Source organism: Alligator mississippiensis, chromosome 3 (genome assembly GCF_030867095.1).
Source record: "Alligator mississippiensis isolate rAllMis1 chromosome 3, rAllMis1, whole genome shotgun sequence".
NCBI lineage: Eukaryota > Metazoa > Chordata > Crocodylia > Alligatoridae > Alligator > Alligator mississippiensis.
Window position 1 is genome coordinate 114,408,682 of NC_081826.1, and position 21,064 is coordinate 114,429,745.

At 40.5% G+C, this 21,064-nt stretch overlaps 1 protein-coding gene across 1 annotated transcript in view; it reads left to right on the forward strand.

Moving 5' to 3' along the window:
* RIPOR2 (RHO family interacting cell polarization regulator 2) overlaps positions 1-21,064 on the forward strand; it is a 91,038-nt gene that overhangs the window by 37,734 nt on the left and 32,240 nt on the right. The window contains exons 2-8 of the mRNA XM_019490631.2: positions 6,223-6,349; positions 7,818-7,973; positions 8,639-8,717; positions 8,990-9,013; positions 12,050-12,103; positions 15,620-15,769; positions 16,743-16,806. Coding sequence (XP_019346176.1) covers positions 6,223-6,349; positions 7,818-7,973; positions 8,639-8,717; positions 8,990-9,013; positions 12,050-12,103; positions 15,620-15,769; positions 16,743-16,806 — 654 coding nt within the window. The remainder of the gene's footprint in view (positions 1-6,222; positions 6,350-7,817; positions 7,974-8,638; positions 8,718-8,989; positions 9,014-12,049; positions 12,104-15,619; positions 15,770-16,742; positions 16,807-21,064) is intronic.

A 21,064-nucleotide genomic window follows, 5' to 3' on the forward strand; every position in this document is an offset into this window, starting at 1 on the left:
TGAGTGCATACAATTTAGATGTAGGTCTAAATAATGTTATTTAATATATTGGTGCAATAGAAAAAGAATTGGATTTGGATAGTGGAGAGGAGGATGTGGCTCCTAGGCGATAATCCGTTTATTTGTTTTTACCAGATGCAGCTTTCTAAGAAGGGTTTTATGGCACGGAATTTTACATTTTTAATGATGCTAATTAGCTGGACCATAAGGATCAGCATAAATGAGGCACAGCAGAGCGTTTTGATTCATTATATTCAAGAGGGAGTCACCAATTCATTCCATTGACATCTTTTTATCAAGTTGTCCACTAAGAGCAGTTTTTAGCATGCAAATAGAACCAATTTATTCTTGTTATAGGATTATTTTAAACACAGTTAATCATTCTAGTGAACTCCTCTAGTCTGTCACAACCTGAAGAGAGTGTCTTCTATGCCGTGCTATGCATCATCATAACACTTTAATTGGATGTAGGGCAACAGATATTTTTCTACAGTCAAAGTATTTCTTGGTACAGAGACTTTCTCTTCCTATATACAGATTGTGCAGTTCCTAGAACAACTGTACCCTAATGTTAACAGAAGCTGCTGGATATATCACAAGCAAATCATAAAATTATTAGTAAGCAAGTCACAATGTAAACAAAATCTGAATGCCTTGCATTCAAAAGCTTGTCTAATTTTATCCCAACTATGCAGTTGGTCTAATAAAAGATATCACCCAAAATTCCTTGCCTCTAACAAAATCTCAGAAGCTTCAAGATTGTTTGAAAAGAATATGGTCTTTAAGATCTTTTTTGCTTCTATGTTTGGTGAAAATAATAAAATATACTATTATGTTTGAAGAAAAATATCAGTCTTATGTTCTATTTCCACATTTAAAAATAGCTGGGCTCCAGGGATTATCCCTAGGTATTGATTTTGCCTGCCTCATGGGAACATGTAATGTACAGCTGTTACATTTAGATCAACCTACGGTAAGGTTGATTTAAATGCCCACATATGCAGGTTCTCAGAAGTGTTAAATGTGGAAAAAAATGGTTAACCCAATCTAAGTTAGTTCACCTGAGAAGGTGAACCCGATCTACTGAATGCCTGCATGTGTTTGGAGAACAGCCCCAGGGCTGGGGAAACCCAGCCACCCATCCCAGCCCTGAGGCTGTGCTCTTCTAACCCCCCTCTCCTGACCCTGATTGGGCTATTTTTAGTTCTCCAGTCTTCCCTTCCCCAGATGGACAATTCCCCCTTGTGGATTCACCAACCCCTCGTCCCCCCAACGAAGACCCATGAGCCTTCACCCAATCTTGCCAACCCACACCAGACCAGCTAGGGTCCCCTCAATCCTACCCACCTCACCTCCCACCCTAAGTTACTTATTCTGGGTTCCTTGCACAGCTCCTGGCACCCAACAAATGGCTACACATGTTACTCCCTGTCTATGTTCATGCAGCTTAAATTAAGCCATGTGAACATAGACCAGGCATGGCAAATGGCTGTACACACCCCCTATTTGTTCACAATCTAGCAGTGCAGTAACAAATGGCAGGCAAGCAGGGTGCATAATATATCCCTGGTGCTGCTTAAAGGGTGCCAACATACAGCTAGGGATGGGGCTCCTCCCTTAAAATGTGGCTGCACAAAACAACAACAGTCATTGAAATAGGTCATGCGGAAAGCAAAAAGAAAAGGGTACAAATATAGTCGGATTGTATCATGGGTCAGATGGAGCGAACATGTTTATAGCTATTTCCCACTATTTGTCTAGACCTAAGTAAAGGCTAGTTATCAAATATTTTGGCTTTTTAGAAGATAAAACCCTATTCATAATGATCGCAAAAGGAGCTGAAAAGGAGAGATAATATACCCTCCAAACCCTTCTCTTCTAATTAGCTTAGACCCCATTGCTTCATCTCTGTTCCCAGAATGAAAGGAGAGATGGAGATTTGATTTCCCCTAGAGACAGAGACATTGTCAATTATCTACACTTTCCTAGCCTAAGCTGTCACTGAAAGGGAAAAAAGGAATGCTACTCCAATTTCCCTTTGCGTTCACACTGTGCTGATCTACAAATCATATCACTACTGCACAATCAGTGTAGGCAATACTAATTATGTTAATTATGCCCATCCAGGGTGAATGTTTATATTAGCATTAAGAAGATCATTGTTTTAAGCTCAAATGCCAGTAATTTAAGGACATGAAGTGATCTATAGCCATTACAGAATCCATAAACATCAATAGCATTTACAATTAATTCTACTGTCAAAATATGCTGTATATAAAGACAAGGAAATGCATCTCATATCTGAACTATATTAGTATCATATCAGGTAACTATTAAAATGGAATTAGGAACTCAAACATCACGTTAGAAAATAAACTGAATCCCCTTAGGGTTTCTTCCAATCAGCAGCGTAATAGAGGGACAGCCACAGCACCAACCCTGGCAGTGATTTGGGTGGGGGGGGGGTACAAAAATATCAGCTGCTGGCAGCTGGCTCAGCTGCTGTCCCATGTGCTGCAGCCACCTAGGGCACAGAACTGCCTAATTACATTTCTGCTTCTGATAAATGTTTGTCCCCACAGGATTCCACATAAGTCCATAGATTTGTCCAAGTAAAGACCTGAGGGCTGGGCTTTACAGCAATTGTTTTAAGGAGGGTGTGCAGGTTCCAGTGCTATCCGTAATCACAAATGTGGTTTAAATTGACCAAATATGAAGAGAGAATTTACTGGCTAATTGTCCTTGTATGTTTTCTCTACCTGATGCTAGAGGGTTTCATGCAAATGGAAAGAATAAACAACAAAAGTAGACCTAAAGAGGTCTTAGTATAAAAAAACCCATCCATTTTATTTACTCTGCACTTCAGGTTGATTTTATGAGTAGCTAATACAGCAGCATAAAACATTAGGAGTAGAGATTATTGAAATATTTATAACAAAAACATTTTTTTAAAACACTCTTTGAAAGCAATGTTTCTTTAAATTTCCTATTTACTGATAAAAGCAGAAAACATTTATGTGTGAGTGCATGTTTTAAATGCATACAAGTTTGCATGCAAACACAAAGTGTTTTGATTAAGATAAATACATATGTAATATGATAAGGTGTGATTTTATAAGCATCTTACTGCTTCAAATGATTAACAAGGACTTGTTAGAATGTCATATTTTCTTGCATACAACCTTTTCCCTCAAAAATAGCTGCTGGAAATTGGAGTGTGCATTAGATGCAAGAAATAGAGTAAGAGCAGTTTCTGCTGCTTACTGGGTGAAACCTAAAGTAAAATTTGCAGGGATCAATGGGGAGCTGAGCAATGAGTAAGCTCAGCTCCCTAGCTGCTGGTACTCAGTTACTTACTACAAGGAAAGATCTTCTTTTCTTCATTTTCCCTTTCAAAAATAAGGTGTGTTATATGGTGTGTTATATACACACCCTGGAATATGTGAGAAAATACGGTTTAGTATTATTTTGGAGTGTTTTGGTCCATTGAACGGATTTTTGAATTTGAAGCAACTGACCTTATGCAGCCAAAGCCATCCCGATTTAAGTTTGTTTTCATTCCATGTATTTGCCTGCAGAACATTTGATGTTACTGTGGATGAACCTTATATGACTGTCAGTGCTGTTTAGTTTTTACCTTCACAACATCTCTACAAACTGTCTGGGAATGCATTAATCATCATGTCAACTAGGCAAACGTTGAACAATTATTCTTGATTTTCTTCTTCTTAGTATTCTGGGCCTGTTTTTGAAACAATGCAAATTGGAGTATGACACACATTTTAAGGTCATTTGAGAAAATAGAGAAAACTTCCTGGAATCCGATGGTTCCTATTTTGTTTAAGTATTTGTTTTTCAGCTGAATTTGAACTGTTTGACTCAAGACTGTAAGTAACGGTACACATGAATGCTCTATGCTGTGTGGCACTGAGGAGCTGCTGCCAGATACTGTCTCATCAAGTCAAAGTTGACAAACAGTACTGCAGAGGAGGTTCTCAGTGCCTTGAAAAATTGGGTCCCAACCTAAAAAGATTTTGGCCCCAGATGCTCTGATGTAATGCTAGAGTCTCAACAGCTATGCATGGAATACATTGAAGCCAGTATAATATTTTTCAAAAATTGATTCTTACCATTACTTACATCTGAGCTTAATAGCAGCATGCCACAGGCCTTAGGAAATGTTACTGATAAAAGATTTTATGCAGATTTTATAGCTATGTAACAGCTGAACAGAAGGCATCCATAGAAGCACTACAGCTTCAGAGAAGGGCTAGCACAAAGTATTGCAAGTTTAGCATTCCTAGGATGTTGCACTTAAACACTATTAATTTTTGTTCATGCATATTCCTTGCACACATTTGGAAATTTGGTTGATGAACTGTAATGAGCATAATGCCTCTTATATATTTGCCTATTGAGGGGACATATTGTGCATTACAAAGAATATTTTTTCCATTGTAAGGCAGAAGGCTTCTGGCTCTCCCTTTCAGACAAAAGGCATATAAGACTCATTCAGAGCTGCTTAAGCCTTTTTATTACAGATCATAATTACCTAGAAGTTATGACAGAAATTAAACCAAGCCACTCCCTGAATCACAAGGGCAACATGACAGAAAGCCAGGCTCTCTTCTCCTGTGGATTGTCTGCAAGTGTGGGAACTTAGTCTTGAGGCACACAGGTTAGTGCTACTGTGGTTGGATCACACACAAGTTTTCAGGCTACCAATAGCGGTAACAATTCTGGGGATAGAAATATATTTGACAGAACTGTAAAAATGTTTTTAAAAGCATCTCTTCTCACTGAATAGAATTGCCACTGAAACTTAAGCATCACCAGAAGCTATGACATTTAACAACTTCTTTAAAGACTTTTTAGCTATATTACAGTTACACTGCAAATTAGAACAGAGCTGCAAGTAACAATTAAAAAATATAATTAGCTTACTTCACCCAGTGCACTTGAAATACATTAAGGATACAACTACTCCATAGCTGCATTATTTATTTTTAATAAATGCATTTAGTGCATATTAATGGCCCTAGATCACTTGCCTGATAACGATGTTGAGTGAACCTTGCTCTTATGTTTCAATGTTGTTGGGCATCTCTAAGGGTCAGAAACTAGTTTAATTGTTCTCCTTGTCCATTCAGTGCTTGCAGGTCTGCTGGGTTTGCCAGTTACAATGATATTTTTTTATGAGGGTAACCATTCACTAGGAAATGAACTGAATGATCTGTAGCTTATTTCACTTAGGCTTCTGAGTGGTATATTCAGCTTTCTTCCACTGAAAACAGCTGGGATGGTTTGAAGAACTGCCATAGAAAGTCTCTTTCATCATTGCTGAGTCCCCTTAAGTACATGAAATGTGGATTGTATGCTGCTTGGACTTCACTTGCCCTTCCTTATAAATGCACAGAGCATCCCTTTCCCTTCAGATAAAAAACTGCTACACATGCATCTACAGCCTCTTTTCTGTCTCCCCCAACTCATTCCCCAGCATTAAGTAGCAGATACCGAGAAGGTGAAAAAAGATGAGAGAACAGGTTTATGACCTTGAATTTGAATGAACCTTCATCATTTTCCTGTTAAAACTACTTATTACTTAGCTCTTTGTATATACATTAATCAAGCCTCATGGCATCCCCGAGAGACAGTAAGCTTATATTTGCATTTTACAGATGGAGAAACGAACAAAGCTGGAAGAGGGAGATGTCTTTAAAGTCACTGGAGAAATCTATATCAGAGTTAGGAGCAGAAGACTGTGGCTATCTAATCTAGTGCCATGAAACTTAGGCTATGTTTCTCTCATTAGCTCATTTCCCTCCCTTACAATTTAATTTTTGAATGAGTTGCTTTGGAGCTTTTTAATAATGTAATCCTAGAATTCAAGGCAAAAGTGTCCAGAAGTACAAGCTGGAAGATTTCTGGTCTGAGGGTATTGTTTAGTAGTATGAAGAAATCAACTGCTAAGCAATCTTTTCTATTTTCCATGAGAACAGGAGAGGGATGCCTTTGCAGGCATTCTTGTACTTGTTCAGAAAACTGAGCAGCTGATCTAAACAGACTAGAAGTAGAGAGCTAGGCTCGTAAACATCTACTCATCCCATGACTCACATCACCTTGTGGGATTCCTTTTGCTTTTTATTACTTCTGATGAATGCCTTTCAGTTGCTGCCTGTAACTCACCACTGTCACTGACTTTCTTTTGCTATTATCTTACAGGAATATCTTCCAGGCTCCCAGAAATCATGTCAGTAGGATCACAATCATTCTCCCCTGGAGGCCCCAATGGCATCATTAGAAGTCAGTCCTTCGCAGGCTTCAGCGGTCTGCAAGAAAGACGCTCTAGGCAAGTATTGACTGAGGGAAATCTTTGGAGCTTGGGACAAAAGGAAGATTTGCTTTCTGGCATTCAGAGGTGAATCTGGTATGGCATAGGTCAGAAACTCTTTTCTTATTCTCTGTGCAGCTAAGATTTGTGAGCCACTATATGTCTTGATTATCAAGAGCCCCATTAATATTGGGTGCTCTCCCTGGCCTCAACCTCAGAAAAGTTTTGCTGACATCTTAAAGAATAGGTTTAAATTCATTATATTCATGTAATCTTTTCAATATGTAGACTGTCCAGAGAAGAGATAGTTTCCATATCTCTAATTCAGTATCATATAAAAGGCAAAAGACACCTTGCTCTCAGTTAAACTGCTATCAAGTTAAAACCATGGAGCTATTGCAAATTGATACCAGTAATAGAGCAGATTTGGCCCCAAAAATCTCTCTTTACCCTGGACTTTTGCCTGCAACTGCTAGAGTATGGTTTGGGCTTTGAATGAGACTTTCATTGTAAAAACCAGTTCCTAACCTCTTTTGGATCTAATAGGTACATTTGAGTTAAAGTATTTAAAATCCAAGGGCACCTATACATGTGCCCAATGCCTCCTCCAACATGTTCCAATTAGAATATGTTGGAGCAGACGCAATTGAGTCTGCTGGAGTGTGCTAACTAGCATGCTCTGACAGCCTTGGCATCATGTGTATTCAGCGTTCCCATGCTTTAACATGGTGTCAGGGGTGCTTTAACTACACCTTATCAAACAAGCACCCCCACTGCCATGTTGAAGCATGGAACACTGAATACGCAAAACGCTGCTTTAATTAGAGCAGCTCCTGTGACCTGCTCTAATTAAAGCACCATCCCCACCCCAGAGCATATGTAAAAATCTAAGTGCCAGGCAGTCAATCAACCAGGGAACAACAATTCTGGGGCAGTTTTCTTCATTCAAACCTTTATCTGAGGGAGAAAATTTTTTTTATACAAACAAAGCAAAATTATTATTTGCAATACATTCGTTTCTGGATGTTGGGACTGGGATCAGAGTACCACTGTACCAGACACTATATAAACACATACTGTAAAACAATGTCATTTAGTATTCTGGAGAGCATAGTTTTATATAACTAAAAATGACCTTGTTCCCATCACCTGGTCTTTTGCTGTTTTCCTGGGCAGTGTCAGACGAGAAAGGCATGGTATAAGATGCACAGAGGTGTCTGACAGAGGCCAGCCTCAGGCTTAAGGGAGTGTTTATTCATGTCTCAGCAACTGGCACATCAAACACTGATAGCCTGTATACAGAACTGCTCAGACCTATTAATCTGTAAAAAAGCACAGTCCTCCAACAGGCAGACATATAAGCAGATTGCTTTCAGCCAGAAGAATGTCAGAACAATTCTCTTAGGATATTACAGTCCTTTGAGAACATCCCAACTTACAGCTGGCTGTTTTATTGTTTTGGGTTTTTTTTATGTTCATTTTGCAGATGTAATTCCTTTATCGAAAATTCCTCTGGGCTCAAGAAGCCCCAAGCAAAGGTGAAGAAAATGCATAACTTGGGACATAAGAACAGCACCATGCCCAAAGAGCCGCAGCCAAAAAGGATGGAAGAGGTCTACAGGGCCTTAAAGAATGGACTGGAGTAAGAGCTTTTATTACTGTGGATGCTGACACTCTCTTTACTACTTTTAGTGGATTTTAAAAAGTGCATCTTGGGAGCAGAGACCCTCAGTCATACGCAAGTAAATCAAACTACTTGCTTCTGCTCTGGAGCATTAAACCCACTCTCATATGGAAAACAAGAACACCTGTAGTAAAATCCTGACTCCAGTAAAGTCAGTGGCAAAACTGCCACTCTAACACGGCTAGGATTTCTTCTTACATTTTTTGTTCTGCATTTGCCTCATGGGTACCATGCTGTAACACAAGAGAGCCTCACAGAAGACAGCAATACCTTTGCAGTACAAAAGCAGTGATTAGAGGCAGCCCACAAACTAAATGGCAGATTAGTTCATTCAAAAGCCAGCAGTTCAGTGCATTTGAAAAAATTAACCTGTTATCCAACAGTAGCTCCTATTGTCTGGTTATATGGTATGGGGACTCGGGGTTGCACATTTGAAGTACTAGGGAGATACATTCTTATATTCAAGACCATATGAATGTGTTTTCCTGCTTATAAATGTGTTAAACCAGCTGATATCAAGAACAATCATTTGTTGCACAAATCTTCCTCTTTCAGAGGTCAGCAGTTACTCTCTACTGGAATGCACTAGAGTTCATGATTCTCTTTCTGGTTTGTATTTACAGTGAGTATCTGGAAGTTCACCAGACAGAGCTGGATAAGTTGACTACTCAGTTAAAAGACATGAAAAGAAACTCCCGCCTGGTATGTGTTATCCCACAATTCAGAAAAATTAGGTGTTATTTACTAATCATGCAGATGAAGGATAACCTTTTCCAGGTATCAAAGAGGCAGGGAAGGGGGATAGAGAAAAGCTGGCCTTTCATACAGTTCTGTGTGCTCCTAATAGTGAGCTCCCATCTGCGCTCATGTTCTGAAATCCAGCTAGTGAAATATAGCTGGTCTAAAACCTTGTGACAGAACAGTATTCAATAATGTGATGCTGAAGTTAATTATCTCAATTTTCTTTATTGCAGGGAGTGCTGTATGATCTAGATAAGGTATGTTACCATCCTGAGCATTGGTGCCACAATGAAAACATTACATTTAAAAAAGCTATGTACTCTAATATGGATGCAGCCGGCTTGAATCCTTAATTGATCAAAGTTCTGAGGGGGAGAAGAGGTCACAGGGTCATTGAGAAGCAGGGCTGGAAGGGAAGGGACCTCCAGAAGTCATCTTGTCCAACCCCCTGCCTGAGGCAAGATCATCCCTATCCAAACCATGCCATACAACCATGATCTAAGCTCTAACTCAGACTACCCCTATGTTGTGTCAGCCCTGACACAACATAGACCTAATGCCCTAACCTGCCACAGGTAAAGCAGGGGAACCACGGCCGCCAGTGTCCTGCTTCTATAAAATGTTGTCACTGTATGCTCAAGAGGTCCCAGGTAGAGGACCAGGTGCCCCATTACAGAGGAAAGCAAAACCCCCCACATTCCATACCAATCTAACCATGGGGTAAAATTCCTTCCTGCCCCTAAATATGATGATCAGCAGGGATCCTAGTTTTCTCTGATAAAAAAATCACCAATTTTCAGGTTAAAAAAAGTAACCCAAAATCCACATTTTCCCATGATTAAAATGAAACAGCGCTATATCTATCTAGCTATTAGTGGTGCTTCATTCTGATCATAGAAAAATGTGGATTTTGGGTTACTTTTTTAAATCTGAAAATTGGGGGTTTTTTTTTAATCAGAGAAAACCGGTATCCGTGCTGATCAATCTGACCCTGAGCAGAAGGGCAAGACCCTCTAGCAAGGAACCTCCAGCTTTGGTTCTAGCACTGGCACACCCCAGTCAAAATCCCCAGCCAATATCCGGTGCCTCTAGGACAGTGGTCACCAACCAGTGGATCTCGTTCCACTGGTAGATCTCAGAGCCTCTGGGAGTTAATCCAAGGCTGGGGTTGGGGGCTGAGTGCCCATGTGCATGCAAGTGTGTGCCCCAGCCCAGCCAGATGTCTCTCATTTTGTATTTATGCTTTTGATTAGGGGTGCGAAGTGGGCAGTATTCGATTCAGATATGGCCTGATTTGGGGGACAGTGGTTCGATTTGCTGATTTGGGTCACTGTCCTGATTCAGTTGGGCTGAATCTGAAGATTGATTCTGATTCAGCGAATCAGTGATTTGGCCATAGACATGGCTTTATACGTTTTTCTGCATACCTCAAGGTTCCAGGTGCAGCTCATGTACTCTAAGATGGTGGGGTGGATGGAGCATCTCATGGGAGTGCGGGAGGGTCCCCTGCCCCCCCAGCTCGGCAATCAGCCACAAGGGGACCCTGAGTGCCCCCCCAGACTCAGGAGGCACCAGTCGCTGAGCCAGGAGGTTCCCTGCGCGCTCTGCAGTGGACCCAGAAGTGGACCAGAACTACTTCTACTACTGTCCCGGCACTCCTGTGGGATGCTTCATCCACCCTAACATATCAGCATTCACGAACTGTGCCTGGTACCTCGAGGTACATAGAAAAAAATGTATAAAGCTGTGTCTATAGCTGAATCGTTCAATCTCTCCAAATTGATTTGGAGGGTTCTGATTTGATTTGGAGAGATTAATGGGTCTCCTGACTCGATTCACATTTGGAGATTAAGCTGCCGAATCAGGCTAAATCTCCTCTGAATCGAATCGACGACCAAAGCTTCGCACAGCCCTACTTTTGATTATTCCTCATGAGGTGTAGCACTTTGCAATTGTCCACATTGAACTTCATCCCATTATTACTAGCTCAGCTTTCCAACCTGTCAAGATCCTTCTGAACTGTGCTCACATCCTCCAACGTATTCACAATCCTTCCTAGTTTCATGTCATCTACAAACTTGCTCAAGAAACTTTCTATGCTAGCATTCATATAATTAATAAACACATTGAACAGCACTGGGGCCAGGGCAGACCCCTGGGGACTTCATTTGAAATCTCCTGCCATTTTGATATGGACCTGTTAATAATTACCCTTTGCTTGCAGCTATCAAGCCAGTTATCTATCTACCTTGTAGCTTTATCCAGCTCACATTTCTCCAATTTGTTTATGAGAACATTGTGTAGGACTTTGTCAAAAGCATTGCTGAAGTCCAGATACACTACTATATCCACAGCATTCCCTTCATCCACCCAAGTAGTTACTTTATCAAAGAAGATCGGGTTTGATTGACACTATTTGTTTTTCCTAAATCCATGCAGGCTGCTTGCAATCAGCCTTTCTTTTTCCGGATACTTGCAGGTCAGCAGGCCAGGGCAGCTTGTCATGGCTTCAGTGGGAGGGGATCAAACCCTGAGGGGTCAGTCAACAAGTCCTAGTAACGTCAATAAGCTTCTTTATCAGATTACATAGAACCCCCACATTACACCCAAGACCTGTGTAGGAGGTCAGAGCAAACAACCTCACTCTGCCTCAACCCTGGCCATCAAGCCAGATCTAGAGTCTGGAAAGGCTATCTGACACGGTCTCTCTATTCAAGAAAGAGCCAAAATAATTAATAGAACACTTCAGAATAGGTGTGCCCTATGACACAATGGTACACTGAATCCTCAGAGTGTCTCTGTTCTGTACAGGCATGATCAAATACAAAATACAGTTCCTTCAAGTGCCACAAAAACTTTGACACAATGTTATTTTTCTCCCAATACTCTTCTGAAAATATTTGGGATTTTCCATGAAAGAATTAAAGCCAACAATGGTCAGTGTTTCAAAAAATATTATGGTAAAACCCCAATTTTTTACAGAAAAAAATGAAAAATTTTAAATATAACCTAAAAGAGGGAACAACACATTTCTCACACACACACAAAAATCCATTTCCAGTTGATTGGTAAATCAGAAAAAAATCTGAAAAAGATGAGAATGGGTTTTTAAATTTTGGGGGGGTAAAATTATCCCTACTTTTGAGTAAAAATATAATGACAATAAGATGAAGCATCTCACTTTTCATTTATGGGCAAACATCTTTCTGAAATATAAAGGAGCTTTGCATTTTAGGGAAAAATGAAAAAGATATAAAATGCAATCAGATGACTCATCTAATTTTTTTTTTCAGCAAATCAAAGCAATTGAAAGATATATGAGAAGACTGGAGTTCCACATTAGTCAGGTAATAAACAGTCCTATCATCTTTCCTTTGCATCTATCTGCTTTTAATGTTGTTAAGAAACCTTTGGCTACTATTAGTCTTTCTACTCCAGAGGGACTTCCTTGCCTAAGCTTCTCCTAAACACAGTTTAAGTTCTGCAGTGACAGGAGTCAGAGGGAAAGAAGAAGTTTTAAAAAGCTATAAAAATCTCTGCAATCTACCAGTTCTACATGCACAGCAAACATGCAACCGACAACGGCTGTCCAGGAATACAAAGTCAGGCCCATGATGGAAAACCAAGATCTTAAAACATTAATTTCTATGGTATAGATAAAGGGACACTTGCACAGTTAAGTTGTTAACTTTTACCTACAAAGTCTGACAGCTATCAGTTATATTTCCCCCCAATTTGACAAATTAATTAATTCATATGATGGATAAATTTCTATTCAGACTTATCTAAAAAACACATATGCTGCTTACACTCAAGTATTACAAGGTATTTCGAACACTTTCATTTGATAGTTCTCATCCTACACTGTGAAAAAAATAGTCAGGAAATAGACTGAATCTCTCCCCACAAAACCAAGCATTTCCTTGCTGGTAACCTGCATGCCCAAATTACAGACTGAAGCACATTTTCTATTCAAGTCCATCCCACTCCATCCTGTTCAGAGCTAGCAATTTTTGTATTTATAATAGGAATAAAAAGAGGCATTAAACATAAGAGGAACAGTTTACTTGCCCAGTGTTCATAGATTCATAGATTCATAGAAGTAGGGTTGGAAGGGACCTAAGTAGATCATCTAGTCTGACCCCCTGCCCAGGCAGGAGAGAATACTGGGCTCATATGACCCCAGATAGGTAATCGTCAAGCCTTCTCTTAAAGACCCCCAAGGTAGGAGCCAGCACCACTTCCCTTGGAAGTTGGTTCCAGATCCTAGCCGCCCTGACAGTGAAGGTAGTGCCTTCTAATGTCCAGCCTGAACCTACTCTCAAAACAATTTATGGCCGTTATTCCTTGTTACTCCGGGAGGTGCTCAGGTGAACAGGGACTCTCCCATTCCCCGCTGGTCCCCCCTGGTAAGTTTGTAGATGGCCACCAGGTCCCCTCTCAGCCTTCTCTTCTGTTGGTTTACTGCTCCATAACAGACAGTGACAACTAAATACAACATTGTAAAAGACACGTTTATAACATCAAACTCTTCTGTTTCAAAATAGCTAGACACAACAAAATCTTTCACCCCAAGGACAAAGTGTGGTGTCTTCTGTTAACAGCAACACCCTATTACTGAGTTATCATTTTGTACAGGAAATAAAGCACAGAAAACAGGAAGTACAGATGGCAGATTTTGCAGTAGCAGAAATATTGGTCTTAACCATACTCACACATGCAGATCCACCTATGCCTCACCCTGACTGGAGAAGCAAATAGCAAGCGACATTTATAGCAGCTCTTCAGAATGGATACTGGAGGGCTGTTAGCTGAAAAGATTAAGTGTAGGGGACTTGATTGTCAGAAAGGTTTGTTTTGTAATTCTCAAGTGCTAATAAGGTTACTTTTGCTTCCATCAATCTTTGTTGAAATAGTCCACTTGGAGACTGTCTCCTCTATTAATCGGCGGTTCTTCAGATAAACTACAATAGCCATTATGAATGCTAAGCAGCCTTACAAAAAATTTCTGAAGCTGCCATGGTGGTATCAGGTGGGATCATTCCTAGTTTCCCTATAAACAAGCCACAATATTTACATGAGAGATAAAGCTGGACATGCCTGAATTTGGGGCTTTTCAGATCTGTGATTTTGAGTCAGGCAGATTGCTACTGTAGACACATACTACAGTGACACGGTCAGTACATGAAGCCAGGCTAATGCACATTTTAATTGAGATCACTTTTGCTGAAAAATCCACTCCTGATCAATCAGCATTTAAGTCACTACATAGTAAAGGATAAAACAAAAGCATGTTAACCTAGGTCAGTGGTTCTCAACCTTTTCAGATTTAGGGCACCCCTCTATAACTTTATTTTTTTTCATTTGGAGACACCCTGGGTGAGAACCACAGTTGTACTGCCTCATTTTGCTTCAGTTCTTCTCAACTGGGGTGTTGCTGTTGCCACAGCCCTGGTGGTGGTGGAACTGCCCCGTTTGCCTTGTGCAAAGCCAGACTGGATAAACTGCAGCAGGAATGCCTGCTTTTGCCACAGCCGTCTGGGTCTGCCCCTACCCTCAATGCTCATCCCAGAAACAGAGAGGCATGGGACAGTTCCACTTGCCAAGAGACACTGCATAGGGATGCAGCAGGAGCAAGTGCTCCCCCATCTGGCTGTGTATGGGGCATGCAAGGCAGTTCCACCTGGCCGCTGCATGGGAAGCCCCTGCACCATAGCATCCCTGAAAGGGTATGGATGCAACGATGCCCCAGGTGAGAACCTCTGGTCTAGGTAAAAACTGAACGTTGTCCTGCGTCAACAGGAAATGTGACAGCACTCTTTCATTTTCTTCTGCTGAAGTTAAATCTGCAGCTCTTAAAACGAAATGACCACCAGATTAGGAGGCTGCTTGAACACGCACAAGGGGAAGTTGCATTACTGCAAGGTCCCAGAAAACAGCAGTGCGATAATAAATGTGTGCTTACAGTACAAGGTTGTAAAAGATCAAATAAATTGGAGTGCAGAATAAACACAAATAATTACAATTAGGATACAGAGCTTTTTTCATCTAGGTTATAGTCCAAGTCTAACCAGCAATGGCAGTGACAGTGACTTGGACCAAGATTTCCAAAAGCAATTAGTGATTTCCAAAAGCAATCAGTGATTTACTTATCTGTGACACTGAAGGGATGTGATTTTTAGAAGGTGACTGATCAGTACTGAGAACCACTCATACAAATGACACTGGAAGCAATGTTATACGGTATAATGCTCCTAGTTCACATCTTAGTGTTCACATCATGGAAGATGTCATTTGGGTCACACCTCCATTTAGAAACAGGGACATAACTCTTAACTAGAGCTCCTTCACTGCAGTCTAGCAGTCCATTGTGGGGAAGACTGTACTGACAGTATTGCACTACACCTGTTTTTGAGAATAAGCATATGACATTAGTCATCCAGGGCTGTCAAAGCCAAGATCTTTTGAAAGCTTTATATTTACTTTGAAAGAGCTTTAGAGAATACTATGAATCCCAGACAAACCAAGAAACAGTGGCTAGAGGTGTGAAAAACTAAGGTAAGAACTGCTAAATGTCTCTGTTGTTTCCATAATAAGATTTTAGAGGAAACTTCATTATCATACTATATATACACACACACACACACACACACACACACACACACACACACACACACACACACACACACACACACACACACACAAAATAGAACTGTTTACCCCATTAGTGTTTCTGGGATAAAATGTATGAGTCATCTTCATTTCAGCTTCCGTTAATAAAATAAATGATTTGATGGTTTCTTTGGATACCACCCCCCCGGCCCTTTTTGTTTTGTTTAAAGCGCGTTCATTTTCCTTACCAGGTGGATGAGCTGTATGAAGCCTATTGCATCCAAAGACGACTCTGTGATGGTGCCAACAAAATGAAGCAAGCATTTGCAATGTCTCCTGCCAGCAAAGCAGCTCGAGAGAGTCTGTCTGAAATCAACAGAAGTTACAAGGAGTACACAGAGGTAGGTGCTAACCTGTTTAGCCAGGCCTACACAGAATTCCCTCAGGTGCATTGTCATTGCTTTCTATGGGAATTTTGCCTGAATAAGGACTTCCAAGCGGTGTCTATAAGTCCGATAATTTACTTTCTGTTTTATAAAATGTGACTGAACAGAAGCAAATGAAAAACAGGCCCGTCCAATTCTCTGGGACATTTGGAGAACTGTAAATACGTGCTTTACACTGTAGATCAGAATGAATGAAGTAGTCACAGTGCTCTAAATGACATCTATGTTGCAGCATACCAATACCAATATCACTATCTAAACATGTACACTGGGGCCACTGGGCAGAAAAAAAGCCTAAATCTATCCTGAATGTACCTGTATTCCAACTGAGTTGTTCCCATCTTAATAGCTTTCAGTAATCGAACAGTACATTTCAGTCCCCACTAGCTGGAAACCCATTAATGTAAAGCCATATATCTTTTCTGGTCTTATTCATTATGGTCAAATGTATTTCATTAACAGGAGGGTGATATGGAAAAGTTTTTAGTAGCATTGCAGCCATAAAAGCTTGTAGGCCATTGCAATCTCCTCTGATATAGAAAAAGCATTTGGTAGTGTCCACGGTGCCCATCTCTCCATACAGCCATTTTCATGCTGTATTCCATATATTTTGAAATATAAGAAACAAGTTAAGAGTCACTTTGGTACATGTCCTTGATGGAGCAAGAGAGAAGAAGAAAAGTAACCAGTTTATACCCTTCTCCCAGTGCAAAAAAAAAAGAATGTTTGGCTATATTCAGCTGTGAAGTAAAGCAAAGCTTGCTGACCTGAAATCTAGTGAGCTGTACCTGTCTAACCCAGGGCACACTTGACATATTGATTATAATTTGAAAATACTTATTTTTACCTAGCCAACAGTTTCCAAATACTCCTTTAAAAGTCAGAAGTGGGGGTTGGTCTGATGTCAATCTTCTGTTTTCCAACACAGAACATGTGTACCATTGAAGCAGAACTGGAAAGCCTATTGGGGGAGTTTTGCATCAAGATGAAAGGTAATTACTTCCCCCCTCCCCTTCTCTGCATGAACAGAACTGCAAGAGCTCTCTGTATGCATTCCTGAAAGCTTTGAGAGCACAAGCTAATTTAGGTTTAATGTACGATAGGTTTGTTTTTCCCATTGCATCAATTTCTGAGCGTTCAAAACGGTGACTTACACCTACGCCCAATGGAATGGATCACACAGATATGAACATCAAAGTTGCACAGTGAGCTCTTCAAAGATCATTCTTCTGATTTTTGAGAGAGAAGAGCTAATTAGACTACATCACACACTCATTTTGATAGCCAAAGCAATGCAATTTCTAAGACTACTGTGATCTTTTGCCTCTATTTTAGTAACAGTCCAACTTTTATAACTAAGAAACTGTCATGCCCATGGAAGTGAATTTTAAGATATGTTCTTAATTTGATACCAGTGTTTTCAAAGTCACTTTCCATTTACAGAGTCTGATTTTTTAAAACAAAATTTGAAGAGTGGTGGTGTCTTACATTTTAACAACTCATCTAGGTCAAGAGGATAATCTCCCTTTCAATCTTAAGACCCATGTCTTTTTTTATGGTAGAAGTCTGACTTCTTTCACTAGATTAATGACTCTGAATACAATAGAAGTATTTTTTACCTGAAGCCAATCTTACTGAAATAGACATCCTTTGACAACCTTAATGACTCATTAGGTGTCAAAAGTGTTGTTTTAAGACTCAGGGTCTCGGGGCAGAAAAAACTGGGAAAAAAATCTGTTGGATTCAGTTCTACTTGTATATCATGTTTCTCTTTGTCGTCATCAATTGTGATCATTAAAACATAAACCCTGCTTATATGCAGGGGGCAGCCCTTGAGGTTCCTTCTAACTATATGCTTCTCTACATGAAAACAAAATCTTTCAACTTTTTTTGAACGCCTTATTTCAAATTGAGAAACTACATAGGCTCCCATCCACACTGGGTAAAAGGATGTTGCAAAAACCATTGGTTGGAGGATCCTGAGCTTGCTATGCATGTGCAGCACTGTACTTCCACATGCTACAGGTCTTTTACAAGCATTAGTTCTATCAGTTGGTTATAGCACCTGAGACAAGAGCTCTGTTTAGACAAGGTCAAGCTGAACTGGTGTGATCTGCAATGATTACTCCCAGCAAAGATGGAAAGTGACAAGTATTGCAACTAGGTTGGGTTGGTTAGTCTTCCAACTTCATCCTTGCAATGCCTCACATTTAAAAGTCCCTGCTTTCAGTGGGGAACTACAGGTGAAATAGGAGTCTACCAGTACACTTTGGTATAACAATAAAAGCATTTAGGCTGACCCCCACCCCCCAACCCTGTTGCCCTAAAACTGCTATGTGGAGACACTATGCCAGTGACGAGGACAGGCACTGCAAAAGCTTGTTCTGGCAGTCAGAGTTCCTGCTGTGGTTTCCTGATTGTAGATGCACACACTTTTGGGTTTGACCTCTTCGTTGCTTATGCTAGAGATGCCATCACAAATGACATGGCTTCAAAGACTTGATCCTGCACTCATCAAATACTCATATCTTCCAGTAAAATGAATGGAAACCCTGCTGAAGCTTGATCTTTCATACCATGCACTTAAACGGGGAAAAATAAGCAGGAATATAATAGTCATAAATACAAATCCTAATTACCAGCAGAAGTCCCACTCTGAGGATGAGGAAGAGTATATAGGCCATGTTCATACTTATGCTGCTCTGCTGCCAGGTAGCAGCCACCACAGCCAAGCCATTAGAGTGCATGCCCTTTAATGGCAGCTCTGCATGGCTCCATTCAGCAGCTGTGGTACCAGGGCACAGGCAGCTTCCGGGAAAGACACCTGCTACTGCTGTTGAAGGGACTGTGGCAGCTGACAAAAGGCCCAGAAAGTGCTTGTGTGTGTCTTCTATTGAGTGTCAAGTGGTAGCACAGCCTCAGTTTTGCAGGCAGAACTGTAGTGCAGGGTAGACTAGAACAAAGTCAAAATATTTTCTAGTTAAGATATTTAAGATTTTCCACAGGATGGTTTCACCTTTTCAACAGAAACCATCCCACAGATCAGTGGTTCCCAATCTGTGGTATGCAATATGTGGTACACAGACAACCTGTCAGTGGTACAGATTTATAATAATTATTTTATATGACAAAAATTTGCTGGTGGTACTTAAGTTTGAACTGAAAACTTTGCTGGTGGCACTTAAGGGTGTATTGTTTTAAATTGGTGGCATGCAATGTGTCTGAATTTGGGAACTGCTGCCATAGATGATTAAATCCAGTCAGAGGTGCTACTGGACCTTTCAAACAGCAACAGCACTAGAAAATACAGGGTATAAAACAACACTGTGTTTGTGACACTGGTTGTATCTATATGAGACACTGACTACGCACTTACTGTGCAGTCATTTACTACTTGCATACCCAAGTACTAAATGACCATGCAGTAACCAGAGCTATTGCGCAGTGGTCTCCCCGCATGGCTTTGTGGTGATGCTGACTGCGCAGTAGCTCATTACTACTGTGCAGTAGCACCATGTCACAGTTCATGCCCCGCAATGCTACTGTGCAGTAGTAACAAGCTATTGTGCAGTAAGTGTCTCGTGTGGACACACACACTGTGACATATCCAAGTAACTCTGAGGGTGAACTCCAAACCTTACCCCTTTTCCACTGTTTCAGTGCAAGCTAGTTTTATTTTGTGCATCATGCATTAACACTGGGGAAGACCCCACTGTTTTTCACATGCATTAATTGAAGGCCATGGACAACATTATTGGGAGATAAAAGGCACTAGCAGTATTTTCATAATATATGCTGTTAAAAAAAAGAAGGCACAATCACTTTTCTCTGTTCTAAAATGACCCTGCCAGAAAGGTTAGCCCTCCTATTGGGATCCACACTGGTGTTCCAAGGATTAACAAAACAGCATCATATATCATAAGAAGTCCCCCCCCCCCCCCCCCCCCCGGGCCCCTTCCCAGAAGCACCTTCTCTAGGATTCTTCTCCCGGCCTGCCTGAAAATAGAAAGTTGCAGCCTGTTGAATGACAGCAGAGGATAAATTACAAGGGCAGAAGTGAGCACTGTGATCAGCTAGTCTGAGCTCATATATAAATCCATGTCAGAGGATCTCCCTGAATTTATTTCTGTTGAACCTATAGCATGTCTTCTAGAAAAGCATCCAGCCTTACTTACAAATTGCCAATAATGGAGAATGCTTCTGCTAAGCTGTTCCAATGGGTAATTTTGCTCACAGTTAAAATTGTCCGCCTTGCTTCTTTTTAACTTCAATGTCCAGCCATTGGCTCTTGAACAGCCCTCCATTATCAAAATGTCACTTCCCTCTGTCTGTATCTGTAAACCATGAGCAAGTCTCCTCTCAGCTTTTTCTTTGTTAAGCTAAAACAGGTTGAGTTTCTTCAATGTTATGGGCTACTGTAATATCACAGCCATGGTGCTGTCTCCTTTCCCAAACAAATGCCTGGTAGGCCAACTACCTCTCACCAGGCTTGTTTAAAAACAAAGACGGAGCTACATTTTTAAACCACCCTCTCTCCCCCCTCCCTCTGTCCCTTTGGAGGAAAAAGGACCTTTTATTTACATCAGAACCTTTCAGCGAGTCATCCCAGCAGAGATCAAGTTAGCTAATAAAAGCACTAGTGGGGAGAAGGAAGCAGGGGCAGAGTGCTAGTAAATGTAAATTATTTATAAACAATAAATAAATTAGAAAGTGGGAGGTAATATGAGTACCAAGCAGAGAGCTGCACTGTTCTGCTGAGTAGTAAGGAGAGAGTGGAGGATGTGCTGTGCTCTAGTGAAAGAAACCATCAAGGAAGTGCAAGGGAAGGGCCCTTATGAGTAAAAGAACAAAGGGATTGTGGAAAGTTGGGTCCAGATCCTTCATCCAGTGGCTATATATATATATATATATATATATATATATCCATATACATATGTTAGTCTGTAGTCAGAGTGTGTGTGTGTATACTATGTGCATACTGTGACAAGTGTGATCTGGGAACCGAGATAGAATAGTGCTATGTCTAACTTCTGTGCATCTATAAAAAGAAGATAAAATAAATAATTCTGCTCCTTATCATTTGAATCTGTATGCAATGTGTTGTTATCTGTTTTGGGAACTTTCCTGAGCCTTGTGATATATTAGGCATTTTTCTTAAAACCTCCACTTCTGGAGTCTTGTGATTACATTAGATTCTTTTTCTTGTTCTTTTAAAGAGAATTTCCAGCCTTTGTTGGTTGCAGAGTAAAG